General features: G+C 38.8%; 1 protein-coding gene across 1 annotated transcript in view; it reads left to right on the top strand.

Moving 5' to 3' along the window:
- vwa8 (von Willebrand factor A domain containing 8) overlaps positions 1–12,390 on the top strand; it is a 117,564-nt gene that overhangs the window by 91,557 nt on the left and 13,617 nt on the right. The window contains exon 40 of the mRNA XM_084122576.1: positions 9,578–9,686. Within this exon, the coding sequence (XP_083978702.1) occupies positions 9,578–9,686 (109 nt within the window). The remainder of the gene's footprint in view (positions 1–9,577; positions 9,687–12,390) is intronic.

Genomic DNA, 12,390 nt, shown 5'->3' with positions numbered 1-12,390 from the left:
ATGTAGACTGTTTTTATATGTAGAATGATGCAAATCAGTCAGTTATGCTATGTGGGGTGTAGAGAGTACTACGCTTTGGAACGGACAAGAAATGCTCAAATGAGTGCCTCATAAAAACCAGCACGTTCTAGATCACAGAATGGACACAAGGTCTTCAAAGGGCCCAGTTATCTGAAATATGCTCCCCGTGAATGCTGCGATTCATTAAGTTGTGTGTGCACGCACATGAAGCAAGTACGAGTGTTTCTTCATGAAGGAGGCCTCTGTTTGGGCCGATGGACTCCACAAAGCTCTTTTGCTCTTTTTAAAAGCTTGTTTGCTCTAAAAGGGGACATTTCATAGGATTTGTCTTTTTCTTTTGAATTTAAATGGCTAAGAGTTACTCTGTTGCAGTGGTTCTCAACTGCTTTGGCCATGGGACCCACATATTCCAATGGTCTTTCTTTCACGAATGTCTTTCAAAGTCTTGCATCAGAGAAACATTTAGAATTATGTTTTTTGTTGTTATTGTAGTTTCTTTGACTACACACACTCACAACACTGCTCTAGTGTTTATAATGTCCACACTGATCGTGTATGGTAACTAAGCTGCAAGAATGACTCATTCAGCACTTGTTGTCATTCAGCACATCATAACCATGAGCTCGTTAACATAACCCTTGTTTGCAAATGCAAATTGTAAAATGTTCATTATGCTGCACTGTGTACACAGATGAATGACAGTGTGAACTACTGTTTGCCAGTATGTGGACACACGGGCGTAATTTCCTATGGGGACAGGGGGGACATGTCCCCCCCACTTTTCAAAATCCCGTTTGTGTCCCCCCCACTTTCCAATTCGTTATGATTTAAAAAAAAAAAAATTGCACACCTTCATCGCCACGGAGGAGCAGGACAAAGAAAGCTTGTGGCGATGTTAGCTGCTGCGTCCAGGAACGTCGCGTCCACACTCTAAAAATAGCTCAATGAAAGTTCTAACGAGCAGGGAGCGCTCCTGACGCACACACACGCACACGACGCACAGACAGCGCGCCAGAATCGAACAATAACACACACATTTATGCCAAAATGCCCATTTTGTCGAGTATCCTCACAAGAACAGTCTTAAATAAGTTAAATAAAATCTTAAATGAAAGTCAAGAGTAAATGAGAAAATTAAATGCGTGAAATCCTGTCAGCGGCAGATCTTAAAGGGACAGCAGCCACTAATTCTCTCTGTCAGTAAAGTTAACCAAAGAACAAAGGGAACAGAGAAAATCATTAAGGATTAATCTATGTAATTTATAATTTATGCAGTGCGGACTATTTGATAACCTTATTGAATTTCTGTATAGTTCGTACCTGGAAAGGCACAGGTAAATACAGGGCCGGATTAACCATTAGGGCAACTGGTCACTTGCCCAGGGGCACATGACATCTAAGGGGCCCTGACAGGTAGGAAATACACAGAAATTTAATAAAGTTATGAAACACTTTACAGTCTGCATAAGGTGCATCTACACGGGTTCACGCAGACAAAGTCTTTCCTCCCTCCCCGCTGAACGCCAGCGATTACTAATTCGTGAAATGCACTCCCGCTGGTTGAGTGCGGAAAAAGTTTGTTTTTAGGTTCGATATTAACAGGACATTTGTTCTACAGGGTCGGTAGTCTAACAAAGATATCAATAGCAAGATTAGTTTTAACATTATGTGACCATTGTATATCGACATGATGAAAATATTCATTCAAAATCATTTGTGCATTAATGCTGCATAATTATACCTGAGAATGCTTTGACGCGTTTCCAAAGCGCACAATGCTTAAGGGAACGTCTGCCAATTCCACCAACTGCGGTAAACGTAACCTATAATTTCTATTATTTAAAATTACTTTTAACATTTAAAAACAGACGTTTTCAAATGCCAAAGCTTGCAGAAGGTTCCTAATGGCAATACTGACTTAGGCTACAGGTAGCCTTGAGTAAATTAACTAAGAAAATGATTCATAAAACGTATAAATATCAGTTGAGCCTATGTTTACTTTCGTCACTGACACAGACGGAAATGAAAAGACTATCAGTCAAAGTTCAGCTTTAGGAGGGGAAGAAATAGGCCAGGATAAGAATACTGAGAGAATAAGAAGATGATGAGAGAGCAGGTATTGACAAATAATCTAATGACAAGGTTTTAAATAGCCTATTTCTTATAATTTTTTGGCCTTCAAAAGTCCTAAATTACACATATGTAGGTCAAAGAAATCCAAATTTTCTCGGGGGAGCATGCCCCCGAACCCCCCTAACTATGGGGGGCCTTGAGTCTTGATGCCCAGGGCACAGGAAATTGTTAATCCAGCCCTAGGTAAATATGACATTTATTATGGGTTTAAGTGAGGATTGTTTAAAGTTCACTTAAATTAAGTTGTTAGCCTATATTTTTGAAGCCTAATAAATGTTTAAAATTTGGAGGAAAAAATAATTTTCATCGAGACATCGGTAGCTATATTAATATCAGTGATACAGGCCTTCATTCATAAAAAGATGCTATTAAACAATTATTTAAAATGTGCTGTCTTTATGTTGTTTCTACATTACAGTGGAAATTGAGTCTCACTTTATTTCAATTTTATTTACACACAAAACATTAATAGTGAACATATTTGACTTTATAAAATGATTCTCTCATGTCTTGGCAATCGGCCCCTATTAAACAATAAAAAATTAAGACATATTTTTGTTATACAAAGTTTAGTAGCCTACTATTCTTTTTGGCAGAATTTATCATTATAATCAACTTAATTATTTTCAAAATTATTATTATTAATTATTTTGTATCACCATAGTCCCAAAATGCATGTAAATGCAGGAAATGGGATTCAAATCGAAAAAATGTTCCCCCATTTTGTGTCCCCCCCACTTCTCAAACCAAAGTTACACCCTTGTGTGGACATAAATTACAGTGGGGAAACAAGTATTTGATACACTGCCGATTTTGCAGGTTTTCCCACTTACAAAGCATGTAGAAGTCTGTAATTTTTATCATAGGTACTCTTCAACTGTGAGTGATGGAATCTAAAACAAAAATCCAGAAAATCACATTGTATGATTTTTAAGTAATTAATTTGCATTTTATTGCATGACATAAGTATTTGATACTACAGCAGAACTTAATATTTGGTACAGAAACCTTTGTTTGCAATTACAGAGATCAAACGTTTCCTGTAGTTCTTGACCAGGTTTGCACACACTGCAGCAGGGATTTTGGCCCACTCCTCCATACAAACCTTCTCCAGATCCTTCAGGTTTCGGGGCTGTCGCTGGGCAATACGGACTTTCAGCTCCCTCCAAAGATTTTCTATTGGGTTCAGGTCTGGAGACTGGCTAGGCCACTCCAGGACCTTGAGATGCTTCTTACGGAGCCACTCCTTAGTTGCCCTGGCTGTGTGTTTCGGGTTGTTGTCATGTTGGAAGACCCAGCCACGACCCATCTTCAGTGCTCTTACTGAGGGAAGGAGGTTGTTGGCCAAGATCTCGCGATACATTGCCCCATCCATCCTCCCCTCAATACGGTGCAGTCGTCCTGTCCCATTTTCAGAAAAGCATCCCCAAAGAATGATGTTTCCACCTCCATGCTTCACGGTTGGGATGGTGTTCTTGGGGTTGTACTCATTCTTCTTCTTCCTCCAAACACGGCGAGTGGAGTTTAGACCAAAAAGCTCTATTTTTGTCTCATCAGACCACATGACCTTCTCCCATTCCTCCTCTGGATCATCCAGATGGTCACTGGCAAACTTCAGACGGGCCTGGACATGCGCTGGCTTGAGCAGGGGGACCTTGTGTGCGCTTCAGGATTTTAATCCATGATGGCGTAGTGTGTTACTAATGGTTTTCTTTGAGACTGTGGTCCCAGCTCTATTCAGGTCATTGACCAGGTCCTGCCGTGTAGTTCTGGGCTGATCTCTCACCTTCCTCATGATCATTGACGCCCCACAAGGTGAGATCTTGCATGGTGCCCCAAACCGAGGGAGACTGACCGTCATCTTGAACGTCTTCCATTTTCTAATAATTGCGCCAACAGTTGTTGCCTTCTCACCAAGCTGCTTGCCTATTGTCCTGTAGCCCATCCCAGCCTTGTGCAGGTCTACAATTTTATCCCTGATGTCCTTACACAGCTCTCTGGTCTTGGCCATTGTGGAGAGGTTGAAGTCTGTTTGATTGAGTGTGTGGACAGGTGTCTTTTATACAGGTAACGAGTTCAAACAGGTGCAGTTAATACAGGTAATGAGTGGAGAACAGGAGGGCTTCTTAAAGAAAAACTAACAGGTATGTGAGAGCCGGAATTCTTACTGGTTGGTGGGTGATCAAATACTTATGTCATGCAATAAAATGCAAATTAATTATTTAAAAATCATACAATGTGATTTTCTGGATTTTTGTTTTAGATTCCGTCTCTCACAGTTGAAGTGTACCTATGATAAAAATGACAGAATACTACATGCTTTGTAAGTAAGAAAACCTGCAAAATCGGCAGTGTATCAAATACTTGTTCTCCCCACTGTAGTTATAATAGTGGTAATTTGCATATGTAGAAGTTGTAAAGGGACAGTATCATATCGACATTTTTAATTCTGAGAGTCAGAGAGGGGATGGAAAATGCTCATGTAAAACTTAAGTAAGCTGACTCAACAAATTTCAGATTATAAGTGGACTTCAGAGACAAAAAAGCACTACATTTTTGTAGAATATGCCTGCTTTAAGTGTGTCGCCATTGAAATTGTATTTAGTGATAAAATCAATGTTTGGCTTTATGTTCAACATCACAGGCTGATGCAGAGGAATGCAGATTTGTGTGTTCTGCTGGTGAAGAGTATTTGACCAGCACTCAGCTTTTGATATAGCCACTGAAGACCAAACCTGGGTCATTCCTGTCATGCAGGACAGTTTGAACTCTATAACTTTAAAAAAAATACTTGTGTTGTAATTTTAAGATGCATAGTTCTGTAAAAAGAGTATATCAGACTTTCAGAAACATGCTCTGATCAAGTTTAGGCACTTGCGTCAGCACAAATCTTTTGCCATTAAAATACTACTGTCAGGATTTACTAAAGACATGCATCATTATGGAAATGATCCGGCTTTGTCTGTGTTCTTTAATTTTAACTAATTTTCAGAACTTTCCACTCCCATCTGCGCTTTTTTGGAACTTTTTTTGGCGCTTCAATTGAAAAGAAATTAAGGTTTTTGAGGAGAACATTCCCGGATTGTTTCTCCATACTTCAACGGTTTCCAACGGGTCGAAGGTCCAAATTGCAGTTTCAGTGCAGGTTCAAAAGCTCTACACGATCCCAGCCGAGGAATAAGGGTCTTATCAAGCGAAACCATCGGTCATTTTCTAAAAAAAAAAAATACACACTTATATACTTTTTAACCACAAATGCTCGTCTTGCATTAGCTCTGCGATGTGCCACGCATTACGTAAGCATGTTGAAAGGTCACGCGTAGGCAGAAGTACAGACCTAGCGTTTACAAGTCAAACACCATTTATAAAAAAAAATACAAAAATTAAAAAGGTAAAACAACAATGTCGGACGATTTTGAAGTTGGAGGAGAAAATGCTTTCTCCACCTACGTCAGGTTACCGCCTGACCTTTCCAACGAGATTACATAATGCGTGAAGTCTTGGACGTGCAAGACGATCATTTGTGGTTAAAAAGTCTGTATATATATATATATTCTTGTTTGTTTTTTTAAATGAAAGATTGTTTCGCTTGATAAGACTCTTATTCCTCAACTGGGATCATGTAGAGCCTTTGAAGCTGCACTGAAACTGCGATTTGGACCTTCGATCCGATGATAACCTCTGAAGTCCACTATATGGAGAAAAATCCTGGAATGTTCTCCTCAAAAACCTTAATTTCTTTTCGACTAAAGAGAGAAAGACATGAACATCTTGGATGACGAGGGGGTGAGTAAATTATCATGATATTTTAATTCTGAAGTGAACTAATCCTTTAACAACTAGTTGTTCCGGGTCAGTTCTGTACACACTTCATAGAATTTTAGAATTTGGTTGTCACTCCCGTAAATTGCTGAACTTTGTGTGTACGGAACAGGATTAAACACTAAAAGGTGAATTGACAACTGAATGTAGCTGCAGTGTGTGTGGCCACTGTAGCTGTTGCTCTCTTGAAGTCTTTACTTTCAGATGTGATTTTTCCCCTTTGTTTTTCACATTGTCATTTCTACATGCTGTCTGTCACGTTCACAATATTTCAATTTTAGTTGTCAGGGGTTTCCACAGGAAGTGGGACTTCATTTACCTTTTTTGCAAGTGTATGTTACACTCCGACAACCACCGTAACATCATTTGATGTAGGCCTTCTATGATGCCGGAAAAGCTGAATTTGTCACCAATAGATATACCTCTAGTAGAGCTGTAACCCTTCATACAGTTGTTTCAGCATCTATTAAAAATCCCACTAATGAAACACAACAATTTTTTAAACAATTAAACATTTGGTTGGTTATTGATTTAAAATGTCATCATTTGAATAAATTATGATTTAGTGAAAGCTGTACTGAATACTTAAAAATCAACGCTTACACTAACTTTTAAAAGTTTGGTATTGGTAAGATTTTTAAATGTTTTTGAAAGGGGTTTCTTATGCTCACGAACGCTTCAATTATTTGACTTGCTTCTATATATTTTCTGCACTTTTTCACTCTCATCTGCTGCTTCCCACTGCTGTTGCATGGCCACGCTGGCCACCTCGCTCTCCGGTCTGTGGACAGGTTTGGAATTCAGGAGAAAATAGCAGCAGTCTGTCCTCCCTCCAATAACACTGCGCAAAGAATGTGAGCTTCAGAGGCCAGACAGGAAACCCACAGTGTGTGCGTGTGAGAGAGAGAGGAGCTAAGCAGGAAGGAGGAGAACGATAATACCACGAGCAAGAAGAGAGCACTCCTTACATGTTACATTTATCTTTTGTTGCACAGGAACAGTTTAGCAGCACTTTTGTGGCTTTTCCAGATATTTTTGGTCCAGGTGGTGATGGAGAGATGAGGGATCGTTTCTTTTGAAAAGAATCACGGTGTCACAGTATTTTGAGATCACAGTGTCTGGTCTGATCTCACGTCTGATAGTGTCGGTGTGTGAGCGCACCTGAGGTCTGTGGGCTGCTACGGTCTAGACGCACTTCACACTCTGTTTCCCCCTCATGACATCAAACACCTCTCACACGCACATGCACACACACGCATGCAGGCCCGTCCTGGACCTGAGCAGAAGAGTAGGATTAACTGTAGAATCTGTTTAGGGATTATTGGCTTCACACCACCTGTGCGACAGAAACACCTCTGCTGAGACCTGTCCTTCAAGTGACTGGGGGAATCTCACAGATCCTGTCAAGAACATGGAACCAGTGCCATCAGTTTTGCTAACCAATGTCTGACAGGGGGATTGCTCAGGAAACCTATTTGAAAAATTATTTTAAATTTGCAGTTCTGTTTGGTCACTCTAGTGTCACAGAAATCACACTTTTCAGTAAAAACAAAACAAAAACAAATGTATGTTTTGGAGTTAGGATTTCTGCATTTTTATAACAATTAAGTACAACCCCTCCTAATTATCATTATTTTATTGCAAAAAGGTTATTAAAAAAGCAAAAATGTATATAAAATAATTATAAAACTGCAAAACTTAAATTACATTTTATTAAAATTGAATTATGCATCATAATAGTAGAGTGGTGCATGGATGACATATTTTGTTAGGCCAAAATCTGGAAACGAGTCAGCATTTTAGCACTTCTGGTTCCATCAATACATTTTTTTTCAGTGGGTTTTTGGATAAATGCCTGAAATAAGATCTGTAGTGAACAAAACCTCAAGATATTTTCACATTTTATTCTACAATATAAAATACATCAATAATACCCTCTTGTGATTTTTTTTTAAAGATTTTACTTGTCTTGTAAAAGGTGGTACTAACAAGTGGTTAAATTGGACTGTAGAGGTTGTCGAGGACATTAAACGTCATCAGCCGAACAGATAAACTCATCTACTCATCTACGCTTTTACAGACTCGTTGTATTATAACCGCGCTCTTGCAAACTACTTTCAGGGAAAATGTTTTTAAACAAAGACTGTTGTCAGTTGTCAGAAGCTTAGTGATGGTGAAGCTGAAGTCATTCGACTGTAGTGTAGTTCATTTATTGCCTACGTTTAGCTTTTGACTTCTGCTGATTGTATTTATGCTTCAAAATTCATGAAAGTTAAGTATCATGATGAACAAAACGTGTAAGAATCATATGCTTTTGTTAGTCACAGACCTTGCAATAACCCAAAAGCCAATGAAAAAATCCTATTGGGTATTTGTCGAGGGAACCAGGGTGATGCTAACTTCCAGGTTGGCCTACAAAAATACAACACTACTGCAGTACTCTATTGCTTTTCATTTATACAGAAGAAAAAGAAAAGAAAAAAAAGAAAAAGTATTACAATATTTTTCCAGAATCGACTGAAAAAATCATTAAGAATAATGGGAATTATTCTTTAATTACCTTTTAAAGTAAAATCACCAGGTGCATTATAATAATGAGAATTCAGAAAGGAAACATGCTTTATTGTCCTAAAAAATGTCAGAAAGCCAAAAATCTTAATGGTCCTTATAATATAAGCCAGTGTTTTCAACCAGAGGGACAGGGCCAACAAAGGGGACTCAGAAATCTTCTAATGGGGGCCACAGGATGACTTAAAAGTAGTTAAATTTGTAAATTATTATTAATGTATAAAAATAATTTGATGCAAAAAAAAAAAATGCAAAAAAAAAAACACATTTTAATAATATTTCCTTTTATTTTTCCTCAATAACAAGCAGTTTTATCATTAATATTGGTATTATCTTAGCCTATATGGGGTAATCCTTCAAAGACTGTGATGGACCTGAAGACCTGAAGGCCTATTCTTTTCTTTTTGGTGTGTGTGTGAAACGTGAGCTGGACATGTTTTGGTGACATCACCGTGGGTGACTCGTGACCTGGCAGAGCTCCAGCCTCCATCCCTCTTACACCCACACTGTTGAGGCTGGCTGGGCTTTGAGCACCTGGGGTGTTTGCATGTGTGTGGGTGCTGGTCATGGAGCTGCAGGGACTTGCCCCAAGAGAAATGTTTATCCTACACCTCCTACTCTCAAGTGTGCACTATTCTTTATCTTGACAGCTGTACTTAATGTGTGACTAAACAGATCAATGCTCTCTGAAATCCTTCTGCCCCAGAACACTCTTTTAAGACGTACTAGACATTGTTTACAAGTTTAGACTTTTCAGGGCAAGAATGTCAATGAAGACAAATTGTTATATTAGTAGTTCTTACCTGTACAAAACTCACCACCAAGATGCTTGAAGGTTACAAATGTGAAGTTTCTAGGGCGGTTGATAAGTGGTTACACTCAGTTTTGAAGAATTATTCATGTCTGTAGCACAAACATCTTGGGACGAGTCTCACATGAGCTGTAATAATGTCGGTGCTTTAGTCTGTACTCATACTTCAGTAATTGTAAACACTGCAGAGTGTGTGTCTAATGTGTTGTGTTTTTGTTACAGGCTCAAGGAAATAGAGATGAGTGAGTATGATGCCACCACTTACGACCGTTTCTCTGGAGCGGTCCGACGACAGGTCCAGTCGCTCCGCATCATTCTGGACAGTCTGCAGGTAAACACCTCTAGTCCCACTCCAGCTGTGAGTGGGCTGAAGCCATACTGGTTTCTGCCCAGTGCATGGGCTGCAGTGACTGGTCCAGGGGTTCCCAAACTTTGTCATGTTACGACTCTCTTAGAAAGGTTTTAATTTATCTCGAGACACACCACAGACTTTTTAGTGAAATGATGAGAAAACTTACTCAACTACTTATCAATTTAATTGCATTACCATATGGCTTATATGACTACTCAAAAGTTTGGGATCAATAAATTGTTTTAATGATTTTTAAAAGAAGTCTCTTATGCTCACTAACGTTGCTTTTACTTAAAAACAGTAAAATTGTACAAAAAATAAAAATCTTTTAATGGTCTTTACTATCACTTTTGATCAATTTAATGTGTCTTATTTAAGAAGAAATCTTAATCTAATCTAATGTAAAATCTAATATTTGTGAATCGGACTACATAGTTGTATGTTTTTTCCCGCAAGGAGCACCACCTCTGAAAAGTGGTGCAGGAAACAATGCTGTGATCTGTGTCATGTCAAAAATATATAAATACAAATTAGGCTATTTATATTTTAATATTCTAATTTTTTCATATCTTTTTGACATGACATAAACATACCGCCATTGCGTAACCCACTTATTCCCACTCTGCAGATTGAAAGCGGCTGATCTTCGATTAGCTGTGCCACTATTATAGTTGATACATTGAGTCTGAACTTGACAAAAACAGTAATTTCTGTACAAAAAAAAGTTTAAAGATTAATTTACATGAGGTTGAAATTGGCCTGCTGAATAGTCAGCTATTAGTTGCAGTGAGTATTCGTGCAAGCTCTAGTGTGCACGTGCACACGCACGTAACCACACCTACAGTTTTCCTTTAGCATTTCAGCCAACTCACGAGAGGGCCATCCTGTGAGTCCAAAAGAACATGCGTTGTTATTATTATTAGGCGTCCTACCCTCCTGATTGGTCTGTCGATATGGACCCAGGCGCTCGTCACTCTGTATGGAAGGATGTCCGGTAGTGCGTCTGATCTTTTTTGTTTGGGTGTGGGTGGACGGAGCGCTAGGACTCGGGTGGAGTTTCTCAGAAAATGCTGATTGAAGACCAGCTAGTTTCGCTGTCTACATTCAACTAAACAAGCGGCGGCTCGGTCTGATCTGAGATCTGTATCTGCTCATGGGGATTCCCTGTGCTGTGTGAACGAAGGACCGGCTCCAGCCACAGGGAGGATCAGGTTCCTCTTTGGCAGCCCGTGCGAGGAGCTCTGCTCAAAGACAGATGTGTTTATGTGAAAACATGGTGACAAGGATTATCTCTGTCTGTCTTTCACAGTCATGTCCTCTAAATCAGCGCTATCTGCTTTCACCTACAATAGTGTTGTGAATAAGGCTGGCAGCCACAGTGGCATGTGTGTGGTCCCGATGAGCGCACTGGCATCATTCTGTACTAGCCCTGTCCTGAGAAGAAGTTAACCTCCACCTCACCCTGACCCTCTGTTCTCCGCTCGGGATCTTTCCAGATAGTAATTTGACCACTGCCTATTCATTTGCTCCTCTAAAAATGGCGACACGTACAGTACACTAACAGTCAGAAGTTTGGAAACATCTAATCTTTCTTGACTATTTTTCCAAGAAAATAATAAATAATAAAGTCTTAAACCAACTTCGTGAGGTACATCTTGCTGGACACTTATTGACTGCTTTTTCTTTTCTATCCAGTATTAATAAAACAAAATAATAGACAGGTACGTTTTAGGGGGAATAGGAAAATTAGGTATTTTCCTATTCTACCCGTGACTCCAATTAAAAATTAATTAAATTTAAATTAAATTCAGTAATCAAAATAAAATGTAGGTTTATGAACAAATCATACGCAGGCACATTTTAGGAGAACTTTTTTAAACTCTATTGAGGGTCACATGTTTGCTGGAGACATATTGACTGCTAAACTAAATTAAATAAATACATAAATACATTTACAGATACATTTTTACCGAAACATGAGAAACAAGTAAAGTTTGTCTGAACTTCTGAATGTTGTGTTGGTGAACGCTTGTACTGGTTCATTAAGTTTTACGTTAAAAAACACAAACAAAAACAACTCATCTGTTTTCAAAGGAATGTGGTATATGAGAGCTGTAAAAAGAGAGCAAAACAGCAAATTTGGGCCCTTGCTTTTACTCTGTAATCACTGCGCATATGGTTTTCCACAACTGACTCTCCCAAACATGTTGAACACGTGCTCATCCGCACACCTACCTGACAGATAAGTGTTCACAGCAGGTTGTCCTGTAGTTTGTGGTATATACACTAATTTATTCATAGACCACATGCTCTATGAGCCTGTTATAGTAGCTTGAGGACATTTATTAATGGTGTTTGCAAAAGCAAACATCCCTATATTGGATATACTTAGGGTTAGGTGTTTTTCAAAACCTTTTATAAATAACACAAAAAAGGTGTTTTAGTTAAAGTCCCCCTGTAGTCAATAATTGTATCCATTCAATCCCATCTTTGATCACCAAAAAGCCATATTTAAACGATTTTCCTGTGGAAAAAAATGATTCATGCCTTAAAATAGCTTGAATCTAACTCTACACCATTGCTTCATTTAGTATACGTGGAGTCATGAATATGCAAATTTGCCCTGCCTCCACTCACTCATACAGGCTCGTCTACAAGTGGATGTATCAGAATGGTAATTAGT

Source organism: Abramis brama (assembly GCF_963993115.1).
Source record: "Abramis brama genome assembly, chromosome: 8".
NCBI lineage: Eukaryota > Metazoa > Chordata > Actinopteri > Cypriniformes > Leuciscidae > Abramis > Abramis brama.
This window is presented reverse-complemented; position numbering and strand designations above follow the sequence as displayed.